Here is a 13,933-nt window from a genome sequence, read left to right as displayed (position 1 = left end):
TAGTTAATAATGAAGCCAATTCTATATACATCAAACAACCGTGGCTTGAAGCTCTGAAAACATAAGTAAATCAAGCGCATCAATGCTGCAAAAGCGATCAAGTATAAATTGAGCTTGAGGGTCAAGAGGTCAAGAACAAATACAAGCTAGATGATAAGGCCTAAAAAAAATTGTTTGATTGCCGTAACATGAAAAAAAAAAAAATTAGGGTAGGTCGGTCGGCAATGGGTTTAAAAAAAAAATTTTTACATGTATTTTAAAGGGGCATTTCGTGATCCACAGCCTCATCCCCCCCACTTTTCTCAAAAAAAGTTGAGATTTTTATATCACTGGAAACCTCTGGCTACATAATGTTTATGTACAAAATATTTCTTGCAGATTAATTCCTTCGTTTAGCAAAGATATCGCTTGAAGTTTGAATTTCGTTCTGGTGCACCAGAGCGAAATTACAACGCTTTTGTCTATGGAGCAGTGTAATACACATAATCATGCATAACTCGCAAACGCAAAATCGGAATCAACTGAAATTTTGGAAATATGCTTTTTTAGTGGATATGTACTGAAAAATGTCATAAAAAGAGGATGCTAGGATCACGAAATACTCCTTTAAGCTGAAAATCGAGAATTTTTTCTTTTTTTTTAATTTTAATCTTTTTTGATTTTTTGATTCATTTTTTGCAAAAAAAAGTCTAGGGTCGGACCTATTTTTAGGGTCGGTCGAGATTACATCAATCAAACAATTTTTTTAGGCCTAAGCCTGATCCTATCCTACAATGTACCTCATGCACACCACTCTGTTGCACCCGGCGTTCGGCGACTGCGCACGTCGTTTCTCTTGTTCCTGCTCGATACGCCCTTCGTTATGGCGTTTCTTCTCGGCGGCATCTCGTTCCTCTCTTGCACGCACTAAAGCGGCCTCTCGCTGCTGTGCTTGAGCTTTTTTCACTTCGCACAAACGACATTCATTCCCTGCAACCGGGACCTGTTTAAAAAAGTGTGAAAAATCAATACATTTAAATTAAAAACTAGTTAACAAACATATCAGTCTCCATGCTAGCTGTTAGAGAGGCGGGTCCCAATTAAAAAACACGCTATTCGTGACCCAATAATTGTGCCCCATGGTTGAGGTCTGAAATCATATCCATAAATATTTTAATTATTAAGGGATGGGGTATGGACGTTTGGACAGTATTTTTTGTGGGACATGAGAGCACATCAGACATGTCGAATTGCATTCTGAATATGAAGAATGTCCTGATGATATCAAATAATTTTGATTTTTTGAAATTCGCGATATAATACGCATTTTATGGCAAATGATTAAAAAATGATATTTTTGATATTTAACAGTCCTCAAAGTAAACTTTATAAATCTAATGATATGTACTTAAAGTTTATGTAGCTGGGAAGAAAAGCCGATGATCAATTGAAAATTGTGACCTCTCGTATTGAAGATATGGAATTTTTCCCCAAAACACCAAAAAAATTAGGTCTTTTGGGGAAAAAATGTATATCAATAAAATGAAAGGTCAAAATTTTCAATTGATCGTCAGCTTTTCATCCCAGCTACATACACTTTCAGTAAATATCATTAGATTTATGAAGTTTACTTCGAGGACTGTTAAATATCAAAAATTCAAAAAATATCAAATTTGAGTAATTTGTCATAAAATTTGTATTATATCGCAAACTTCAAAAAATCAAAATTATTTGATATCACCAGGACATTCCTCCTATTCATAATGCAATTCAATAGGTCTGGTGTACTCTCAGCTCCCACAACAAATACATGAAAACATCGCTAAACTTTATTATCCCATTCCTTAACATTGTATTATTTTGTATAATGTACAGAGTTTCACCCCATGGGGTCTCGAGACAGGATGCATTGTAATATGGCTTAAAAAAACGACTAAAATCAGACCTCCAAAATCAGGGTAACTTGACTTAGTCATGTTGATTTAAATCACGATTTAAATCACATGATTTTTTTTCAAAAAATCATTGATTAAAATCGCGATTTAAATCACATGATAATCACTGCGCATCCAAGCATCTCACATAAGTCATATGCATGGAATCGCTGGCTGGGCCAGCAAAACCCCTGCGGCTACTGGTCTGTGACTGTGATCTTCTTCTTGGCACGCAAGGGGTCTAAGGTTCAATTCCCTGGGGTACCAAGTGACTTCTTTGTTCATCTTCTCTCCTTTTTTGCTCCATCTTTCACTTCAGATAGCAAAAAAAACCATGGGCTGTATTAGGGATGATAGTACAATGTATCTGAAGTCAAAATCATTGAAAAATGCGCTGATGCAACATGTACGCTGAAGCTGCATCCGATCCTCTCATCATCAAGAATTAGATATTTTGCCTTGTTGTTATTCAAGTGCATTCAAAGGGTCCAATCGTGGGTCAAATTATCATTCTAAGAAGATAGAAGTTTTAGATGGCAAATTTATCTGGGTACTTGAAAGAATTTAGTTGTTCCAGTGCATTCATGGGGTTAAATCATGGGTCAAATAATCAAAAAATCACCTCCTTTTTTTTTGTAACCATTGGCTGCTACAGGACAAGAAATGTACAGAAGTCTCAGGAGCCAATGTTTGAATGTCACCCAATTGTTTTACTAACCATTGGTTTTTATGAGACTGAAAATGGTAAAAAGTTAGGGAAAAATCATCAAAAGTCGCCCAATTCAGCTACCAATTGCAGGTTTGGCAACCCTGACACTTACCTCTGTAACATGGCAGGTTTTGCATTTATGCTTAGGGATATGCTGCATTGCTATCTGCTCAGGTGGTCTGCGATGTTGTGCCTATTGAAAAAAACAGAAAAACAATAGTTGATAATTATTGCACTAGCTTCCAAGCAAGTACAGGCCTCTCTTGCTCTTGTGGGCCCTGTTAATAAGCAACATAGCCGAGACCTTGTATTCGATCTGCCAGCATTGTGCATAATTTGCAATCAAATTACCTATCTGATGTTATGATAGTGGACGATTGAATTCGTCATTCTTAGTCAGTGACTCTGGCTTAGCATGTTAGTGGTGACTTTCATTGGTTTCTGTATACCGTCTATTACACGGTAGATGGTAGCAGCCGTGTCATTGCGGAAGACGCTTGTTGAGGCACAAGTACATGTATGTACAGGCCTCGAAATAAGGAGGGCCCTCGAAAATCAGTGAAGGCCCACAAAAGATACATCCGGCGGGCCCTTTATTTACCATTTTTCTCACTTTTTTTGTGGGGTTCATAGGTTAAAACCAATGGCCAAATTCGGGCCCACAAAAATTTGTGAGGGCCTTCAAACATTTAAGATCAAGGGCCCAAATGGCCCCAGAAATTCTGGCTTATTTCGAGGCCTGAGTATGTATGTAGCACATTCTAGAGCACAATACGTGAAAGACTAAGAATGAGGAATTGAGAAAAAATAATATGAATCTGTTTTTACTGTCCTCTACTGGGTGATAGAAGCCCGGGGATAGAAGATAGGCAAGTCCAATATTTTACCTAATAGTGTCCACTACTTAAAATATTGGACCTGTCTGTCATTTATTCTCTAAATCGGAACTCCACTGCATTTAAAAACACCTTTAAATGTGTAATTGGCCAATCAAATTACCGATCTGATGTTGTGTTAGGCACCAGGAGAATTTGTGACCCACAAAAAACACCAAAATTCACAAATTTTGGGTATAATCGTGAATTTTAAGTTTCAAAATATCCATTTTTAAAGTATTCATTTTCCAAAAAACTTAATTTGACCAGTATTGATCAACCACTATGTGGTGTTTGTATGATGTTCACTCCCCCCTGCCACACCCCTGACCTGACACCCACACACTTACCATAGCTGGTGCTGGTGCTGGAGCTGCCTGTGGTTGACTGGCATAGAATGCAGGTCTTGGATCAACCCACTGTGTTTGCTTTGTTGTATGGTTCACAAAGAAACTGAAATTATATAAAACAAACCAGAAAAATTAATTTAAAATTACATTGTAGGAGCTTAGCTAGCAATGTATCATGTAGCAATAAAAGCTGCAAAACAAGTGTGCTCGGTTATTGTGTCAGCAACCGCGATCTGCTCACATTACTCCACTGCTTGAGCAACTGCAGTTGGGTAAATGTACCTGTCTCAGAGAGAACATGAGTGCGGGCACAGATCCGAACCCAAAATAGGGTGCGAGTACAGGTTCCGGAGCCATGAGTACAGGTACGGGTATGAATACGGAAATTGGGACTCGACTCACTCGAGTACGGGTACAGGTCCCAGTATGTGTATGGGCCATGGGTAAGGTAAGGGTATGGAAATTGGGACTCAAATACTTGTATTGGTCCCATTATGGTTACAGGTATAAACAAAGCTATTGTTATTGGTGTAAACATTAATTTATTGACAATTATACCTTGCTGTAAATAACACTGGCTCTTTGATATCATTTACATACATGTATACCACAGCAAATGAATAAAAAATTATTATGTCACAGTCATACAACATACATTTTAAGTTGTTATGTGTGCTATGAGTTGCTGAGACATTTGTATTTGCTAAGAAGTACGGTACTTAGAAATGTTTAGAAAATAATCATTTTGTGGAATTAATCAAGTACCGTACAAAAAGAGATGTAATGTTGGTGGTCTTAGTGAATCAAGTTTGAATAAAAGATGGCATATTTTGGGATGCAAAAATAATGCAAGTGAAAAAAAGTACACAGACTGAACAATACTAATTTCAACATACCAGGGTCTTGATTTCGTCTAGGTTTGCGAGAATCAAAATCCATCATAATCCATCATGCCCACATTGCCTATCATAGAGGGCTCCTTCAGCACCCAACTTGTGACCACAGAAATGGATTAACTTTCGCTTTTGTGTAAAATGGATCGCCATGCTGAAAAATGCTGCATTACTTGCTTTTTTGTACAGTAATTCATTATTAAGGTTCAGTCAATGATGGTCACAGAATTTGGAAAAAGACATTTGCCCATAACTTTGCTAATTTTTGTCCTACAGACATGGTTGACCCCTAATGTTTTAAGTTAAATAATCACCTTTCCAAATAAAACAATTTCCATGTGAAATATCCTACTTGAAAATTTGATGATCATACCTATCATAGTCAATGCACTTAACTGTACAATACAATGAGAGAAGTTGTGATTCTTGCAACCGAATCTTGCAAGAATTTTTACACAATATAAAGGCTATTGAAACTTAATGTTGAGTTTAGCGTCCCATTTTTTCAGCTCATTAAATGAGGCAACTATGTCATTATTCATTATTTTCAAGGTTTCATTATCAGCGGCCTTTTACCAATGCTTATGCGCTTTTGTTCATTCTAATTGGGTATCGTCAGTCGCAATATAATGTCACAAACACACATGCACATTTATAAAAGTATTACGGTATCTTGCTTTTTGTTTTTCAAGTTTTAAAACTAAATGTATTCCGAAGTATACCATGCCAGTCTTCTTCACTCCAATTTGTACTAACCTCTCCGTATACATTTGAGGACTGGGGAAATGGGGGGGGGGGGGTTGACTCATTAAATACAAAAATAACAATCATGCAGAACATTATGAAATACATTTTTGGCACCAATTTGTCAAAACTAGGTCTTTCCTAGTTAAATTATTTACAACATCAACAATCTGGTAAAAACATTTTGGCTAAGTTGATTTCTCTTCTAGTCTACCCTGGTATCCCAAAGGTATAATTGAAATAATTGGATAGAGCAAGGGCAAGGGGCAAAAACCTGTATATTTTTAATGCTAAAATATTTAGATGGATTCATCTAATACTAGTTCTCAAGGCGTTCTATAGTTTTAGAAGGGTTCAAATACAAAAAAGGGGTTTACAAATTTTGCAGAACACATTTTCTTTCTGGTTTAGTAGTAATTTGCAAAATAATGAATTATTTTCAGATTTTACATCTCAAACGCGGCACAAAATTCATAACGCGGGCGGTGGACGCTATACTCAGAATCAAGTTTCAAGTGCCTTATTGGTATTACATTTTCGTATTGGCGCTGCCCTATTAGTTTGCACTGAAGTGCCATCTCAGTTTTGGTGCGCCGATGTGCATCATGTGATGGGCTAATGAATTCTCATTTATTCTGGACTAGCGGGATACCCGCGCTTCGCGCGGGTCCCGCTAGATGGGAGCGTTCACCATAACAGGAATAATTACTGAACAGGTAGAATCATTGAAAAGGTACATTTTATTTTTCTAAACCTGTCTCTTATTACACTTTCTTTTTTAGTTTCTTTTGCTTAGCTTGTGATTTTCCGTTTCCAGGTTATTTATTTATTTAACCTCGTTCTCATTATTTTCTAAGTCTGTCCTTTCCCTTTAGCTTCTTTGTTTATTTGCTGCTTGTGATTTCCCGTTTCCATGTTTTTTATTTAATTCTGTTCTCATTATTTTAGCTTCTTTTTTCTTACATTTCCTGATTAGTTTCTTTCCTTCTTTGTTTCGTTCCCGTATCATTTAGTTACTTTAGGCTAACCCGTTGGCCTATTACTCATACTTTTTTGTCCTCATTTTAATTTTATTTTTCTTTATAGTACCGCTTCATGTTGTTTATACAACAAACATCTTTTCCCCGTATTTATTACGTCCTCTCATGGCGTGTCTGCGGACGTGTTCACCCGTTATCATATTTAAATCCTGTGACCCGTCCATGTACCTTTTTGTCCTTTATTTTTCCTTCTTTCCGTATTATCATGTCCAGTGGTCTCTGGCTCGCAGTCGCGTGGCTCTCGCGCCGTTCTGGCGCCCATTGGCGTAATCGCATTACGCGCACACGTAGGCGCCGACGCGCTGCCGGCCAGCTGCAGTGACGCGTAGGCTGACAACCGATTTTCATAACAAAGAACCCGTTTTTACCCAGTCGCGTGGCTCTGCGCCGTTTACGCGCCCATTGGCGTAGTGCGCATTGCGCACGAGGCGCCGCCGGCCAGCTGCAGTGACGCGTAGGCTGACAACCGATTTTCATAACAAAAAACCCGATTTTACCCATATTTTCACTGTTTTTGCAGCCAATTCTTGACCGTTTTCAACCAAATAAAGTTTAAACACGTTCCCGTATATTCATCAATCTCCCGTATGAATTTGGCGACATTTGGATCGAAACTGCCGGAGCCTTTATAGGCATACATAGATAGATACATAGATAGATAGATAGATACATAGATACAACATTCCCCTATTTATAGTAAGATAAAATAATGAAGTAATATTACTAAAGTAAATACGGTAATATTACAATTTCAAATCAAGCATAGTTATTTTTATAGACATTTAGGCAAGAAGTACAAGAAGCTGTGTCATTAATATCAATATGACAAACATGCAACTATTTAAGCTACATGAGTCCAATCATCCAATCAACTAAATCATCCAATTGCGTTGCACTAGCTTTTTGTATACACTTTATCCCTGTACATACCCTGTGTAAAGATAGTCACTTGTGCTGAGCATGAAATTGGTCACTTATCGCTCACTGTTCAAAATGTGACATCTACACCAATTACAGTCCCGAAACTGTCTACTTTTTAGCCGACCTCAATTCCGAAACATTTAGTGATAGTTAAAAATGCGATCCCCAACCCTTTGGTTACCTTTGGACGAATTTTTGAAATCTCCATGAGTCTCTGTGTCTGAAATTCCCGGTACAAACATCGAAAATGTCGCAATTCTCAGTTCTCGGTGATGATACTATATCCGCATCGCTGTTTTCATACATGAATATGCATATCTCTGACCCCTGTAAGGTCAAAAGCGTGGCGTTGATTTCAACCAATCCGATCCACCGTTTAATAAGCAGCTTGATACTGACGTCATATCTGAGGTGACCAGGAGGCAGGAGCTACCATTTTGGTAAACTGAACTCGACTCATGCGTTCTTTTGGTTCACATAAATCGAACAAAATTTTCAATAACGGGTAATAGTATGATTTCAATTTTTTATTAATGAAGTTACTTGTAGTTTTGAGGAATGACAAAGTTGTTTTTGGAAACTTAGATGTTTGTTTCAACTGATGATGTAGGATCGCAAGGTGAGTGAATTCGTGAAGAGATTTGCTTGTTTGAGTGATAGTAGGATACGGGATGTAGGCTAGTCCTCTGTGTTTGACCGGCTCCGACGTCTCAATTCACAACGTCTCAATTCGTACCTGCTTACCAGACAGCAATACTGCGTATTGCTGTATGGAACCAGATATACCCTGTACATACTACATGTATTTAATTGCAGCCCGAGATCATGGAGATTGTAGGCTGGAGAAGCGGCAACGTTCCGAGCTAAACAGCCTTCTAAACACGTGCAAATCAATTAATTTACGTCCATATACAAAAATTATGATCCCAGTTTGATTTATATCTGTAAAGTACTTACTATTTTCCCGATCTTTGGTCATATTTTGCCTCCCAACCGGGAGGCAAAGGTTTCTGTTGCCAGAACGCCATTTTTGTTTTGATGGGTTATTTAGGGTTGAGCGGTATTTATTACATGTGGGAGTGGCACACATTGGCATAATGCATTCGCCCATCCATGCCTGTGCGGGAAATTCCCCTTTAGATTTTGCTGTTTATTGTTTTTATTGTTTGTATTGGCCTATTGTTGTTTGCATGTTTTGCATGTCTGCATGTGTGTCTGGGTGTCTGTGTGTCTGTGTGTCGGGTGTGTGTGTGTCGGCGTGTCTGTCGCACGCACTGTGTGTTTGTCTGTCTGAGTGAGTTGTCTGATTTTGTTCAGGTGTGTTTGTACAACTTGAGCTCTAATTTGTAGGGCCTATAGCTGATATGAATATTAAAAAATATTATTAAAAAAAAGACAATTAGACCTATAGCCTAATTGTTTAAAATAGTTACACAAATTTATAGGTTTTGCATTTTGCTATATAAGTATCTCAATTTCTCAATGTGCACGATGATTACTTTAGGCCTACTATTATTATAGCGAAATAGTAAATGAATATTTTCATAGGGTGTGGTGTTTTCACAGTGTGTTGTTTCGTTGGTTTTTACACAAATTTGTCAGTTATAATTATGAGTAGCTGTTTTATATAATCAAAACATGCCTCTTTTAAGTACACTCTCTGTTGCTACCAAATTTCATTTTCAAATATGTTCAGTTTTCTTACCTTAATTTTCCAATGCGCTGTAGTTTATTTTCAGAATGGCCTGCTATGTCAAAATAAAGAATCCAAATATCGCGTGCACAAAGTATACGGATGCATAACAAGTTTCTGTACAACAAAATGGCTGATTATCTTGAAAAGATTCTCCGTATAGTATTCCGGATATTATTACCATCATGATTACTGTAGTCCGAAGTTCAAGTTATATAGATCCTTGAATGAAAGGTCATGTGTCGAATCAATCTGACCATGACATTTTCAGAAGAGTCGGTAAATATTGCTATTTTCAGTGGGGGGGGGGGTAAGTGCAGGCTGGTAGGATTAGCACCAATATTGTTCTTGCCCCCCCCCCCCCCCCCACTTTTGAGGCAAAACCCCAAAAATTACGTAAATTTCCACTTTTTGCGGCAATTTTGTGCAAAAGTGTTCGATTTTGCTCCCCATGAAATTCACTTTGCCGCCCTGCCCCCCCGAAAAAAATTCCTGGTGCCGCCACTGGCTATTTTCTTTTTATTTTATGATCGTTTTATACAGAATTAGGCTCATCATAAAGAAAAATGGTCAGAAATCTTATTATTTCTTTAAGTTTAAATAATAATTTGTAGCTATTTATCCCTTCCCCCGCCCAGGCCCAATATTGAGGAACCCTGCGTGCAAACTCTGGTAATCAAAGTCCAAGTAGGCCGTTAGAAATTCGGACTCCCTATAAAAATATAGTAGTACTAATTTTTTTGGATTAGAAAATATTATCCTGTTTTGCTCAATGCAACATAGCTAAATCCTAATCCTTTTGTTTTTTAAGTTAGTTCTATAACTTGCAATATAGACCTAAGTCAAATTTGCATTATTATATCTGCAATTTGAGGGGAAATGGCCCAAAAAAATTCTTACCAATTGTATAGAGTCACAACATTTTAATGTTTTATGTTATTTTTGATAATTGGTTTATGAAAAAGAGTGGAAAATATGTTTTCCAAAAATTAGAATGCTTAAGGGATCTGGAATGAGCGTTTTGAGCGTTTCGACAGTATTTTTTGTGGGACATGAGAGCACATCAGACATATCGATTATTGCATTCTGAATACGAAGAATGTCTTTCTGATATCAAATAATTTTCATTTTTGAAATTCACGATATAATACAAATTTTATGACAAATTATTAAAATTTGATATTTTTCACATTTTGATATAATAACAGTCCTCGAAGTAGATTTTTATAAATCTAATGATATATTCTTAAAGTGTATGTAGCTGGGAGGAAAAGCCGACGATCAATTGAAAATTTTGACCTTTCATATTGCAGATATGGATTTTTTCCCCAAAAATACCTCTTTTTTTTATGTTTTGGGAAAAAAAATCCATATCTTCAATACGAAAGGTCAAAACTTTCAATTGATCGTCGGCTTTTCATCCCACCTACATACACTTTAAGTATAAGTCATCAGATTTATAAAGTTTACTTCGAGTACTGATAAATATCAAAAATATCAATTTTTAATCATTTGCCATAAAATGTGTATTACATTGCGAATTTCACAAAATCAAAATTATTTGATATCAGAAGGAAATTCTTCGTATTCAGAATGCAATTCGATATGTCTGATGTGCTCTAATGCATGTCCCACAATAAATACTGTCCAAACGTTCATACCCCATCCCTTAACTTGGAAAATAGGACTCCCCTATACTTAGGGAGCCAAATCCCATATTTTTGTCGTGTTGAGTTTGGCAGCTGAAAGGGGGGGGGGGGCAAACATTTTTTGGCAAGCCGAGAGGGGTACCTTTTAAATAAAACTCTCTAAAAAGGCTTAAGGGGGTACTACACCCATTGATTTTTTTTTTTTTTTTTTGCATGAAGAAATTACAACAAAAATTGGACAAAGTGGTATGCAAAATGAAGGGGCAAATCTTCTCGTTTTATTTCTTGTCACCTATATGCTATACCACCATATTGGGTAGTTTTCCGTAAGCTTAACTTTTGTGATTTTGGTAACTATTTTATATTTATTTGTGAAATCCATCTCAACTAGGCATTCTAAATTGTACTCAACATTTACATCCCAAGGTATATTAGTATATCCACCTTGCACTTCTCGATATATAGGCCTATCCAGTTAAAGACAGAATATCAAAATTATGCCTCATTATGATATCACAGACTCTCACATGCATGACATGTGTATTCAAAATTGATGCTTAAATTTGACCTGAACCAATTGACCTATAACCTGACATACGGTGACCTAATAGCCTTTTCTTCTCCTAACAACACATTATAGTATTAAATTGACTAATAACTATGCATCCATTGTGTAAGTGTTTTTTTAATTTATTCAGTGTTATATTTTGCATGCACCACTAGATTTTCTATAGAGAGTATAACAAATGATTTAATGTATTCTATTCATGTACTCTATTTGAACATGTTGAATAGAATGAATTATGGTTTGTTATGAAATACACATCTGAGTTACTAGGATACAGTAAACAAAAAATATATAGGGCTAAAATGACTTACTAAAATGGTTTAAAAGCACTTTGTATAGATATATTTTATAAGTTCATGTGCAAGGGGGGGGGTGGCAAAGAATTTTTGGCAGGCCGGGGCAGGGCAAAATAATTTTGGCGGGCCGAGAGGGGGGGGGGCGATTTTTGGCGAGCCGTTTGGAAATGTTACTCCCGGGGGCTCATAATTATTGCACAGCTAGATAATTGGGCTTTTCCAGAAAATAAGTGCACAACCCAGAGGAGTAACTTTCAATCAATGAAATGTCTGGATTTCCAAGTTTGCTTTCTGAAAACGACTGGAATTCCAGTTGCCAATGTCCCCAGCAAACACAAAACGTTTTCGACATCATTCGCAAAAGGTTATAAAAGGTTGTCAGAAAACGTTTAAATGTCGGGTTATATAAAGGGTACATTAATGGTATAAAACGTTTTCATAACATTAAATAACATTTGTTGGTAATTTACTGCACAGCAAACACAAATGTTTTACAGAAAACATTTAAATGTCGGGTTATATAAAGGGTATAAAAACGTTTTAATAACATTCCAAAAATTTTTTTGAAAACTTGGTACAAATCATTCTAAACAGAATGTTATTTTGGGGTTGAAAAATATTTTGCAAAAATGTTTGCCCAAAACATTTACAATAACGTTTTTAAAATGTTTTCACGACCTTTATATAACCCGACATTTAAATGTTATTACAACGTTTTGTAAAAAACATTTTAAGAACATTTCTATGTTTGCTGGGTGCAAATATTTTAACATAATGTTATTTAAGTGTTGACAAAATATTTGGCCAAAAATGTTTGCAAAAATAGTTTACAATGGCATTTTTCGAAAACATTTTAAAATATTGTTGTAGTGTGTTTTCATACAAAACGTTTTAAAACGATTTCATGACCTTTATATAACCCGACATTTTAATGTTATTAAAACGTTTTTACCTAAACCAAAACCCAAAATATAACTTATTTAAAACGTTTTAAAAACGTTTTTGTGTTTGCTGGGGTTACTGGAAAAAGCTTGGAAATGCAATTAAGGGGCCGTTCACAAGCACTTTCTTCTTTTTGTATCCCCCCCCCCTTTTTGTGAACGACGGTCCCTAAATGAATGAAAAACACGGAAATGTTCCAAAAAAAGACTTCAAATTGACGATTTCTGATTTTGAAATAGTTTTGTGCTGGATTTGTTCATCTTTGCACACTTTAAAAGTCTGGATTTCCAACAATCGTGACTGGACGAAAGGTCCGGAAATCCGAACTCGATCTTTATTATTCAATAGGAACTACCCCCCTGAGAATTTTCAATTATTGAAACAATTGAGCGCGCGAAATTTTGGACAAATAAGGCCTACCACTAATTAATTTTGGTTACTAGAAGTTGAATATCGGTCTTAAAAATATGTTCTTTCAATTGATTTTCAATTGAAATGCGTGCCATATTCCTGTACTTGTATCTCCAGCCAGTATCTATCAGCCCGCTTCGAAAAGAGTAGGGTATAAACCACTGAATGTTCCCATAGGATAGATAACATCAACAAATGTAGGCCTATAGTTGCTCCTATACTATAATGGATCCCAAGGGAGCAAAGCAAGTGTCGATTACGGCGTGTCCGTCCGTCCGTCCTCTGTCCGCGCGCTATCGCGTTCGCGTCCCGCGAGTTTCGCGTTCACGCGGTGCACTATCGCGTGCTCGCGCTGCACTATCGCGTGCTCGCGGTGCGCTATCGCGGAGTATCAACGGGAGTGTGCGCAGAGTACAGTCCGCGCATTACAGTGTGACTAACAGGTGCATCTCATCGGACCAATAATTATAGGCCTTATTTTCAACACATATTACAATATTAAGATACCGAACACGTGCACACACCAAACACGTGCATGTAGGCCTATTTTTATGAGAACATGACTATTTCCGGAAGGCCTATGAACCGTTTTTGCGTTCACGTTTCTCGCGATTGATTTCATTGCTTTAGTAACGGCCTATATCCACGTCCAGATACTAATTTCGGTTTCTCTAAATGTGGTAACAGGGCAGGGCTTGGAAGAGGCGAATGATTGGTTTCCAGATTATGAGTAGGCCTACCGAAGTAAGCATCACACCTTTAAAACAAACAGAGTTGATTAAGTTGTGTCTTGGGTCTTGATCATTGAGAGACGCATTTCTTAGTAGTTTAAAAAGTCAGGGCAGGTATATGGGTAGCGAGTTTGGGTAATTAGAAATAGGCCTATCACGAGAAGCGCCCGACCCGAGAACCACGAAATCTAGTCCTAT

At 37.0% G+C, this 13,933-nt stretch overlaps 1 protein-coding gene across 1 annotated transcript in view; it reads right to left on the bottom strand.

Moving 5' to 3' along the window:
- The window catches only part of LOC140139105 (uncharacterized), a 40,961-nt gene extending 32,488 nt beyond the window's left edge, over positions 1-8,473 (bottom strand). Inside the window, exons 1-4 of the mRNA XM_072160887.1 lie at positions 8,403-8,473; positions 3,848-3,950; positions 2,735-2,815; positions 780-982 (exon numbers count right to left, since the gene is read on the bottom strand). Of these exons, the coding sequence (XP_072016988.1) occupies positions 780-982; positions 2,735-2,815; positions 3,848-3,950; positions 8,403-8,473 (458 nt within the window). The remainder of the gene's footprint in view (positions 1-779; positions 983-2,734; positions 2,816-3,847; positions 3,951-8,402) is intronic.
- Positions 8,474-13,933: the final 5,460 nt, after the last annotated feature.

Source organism: Amphiura filiformis, chromosome 18, assembly GCF_039555335.1.
Source record: "Amphiura filiformis chromosome 18, Afil_fr2py, whole genome shotgun sequence".
Lineage (NCBI taxonomy): Eukaryota > Metazoa > Echinodermata > Ophiuroidea > Amphilepidida > Amphiuridae > Amphiura > Amphiura filiformis.
This window is presented reverse-complemented; position numbering and strand designations above follow the sequence as displayed.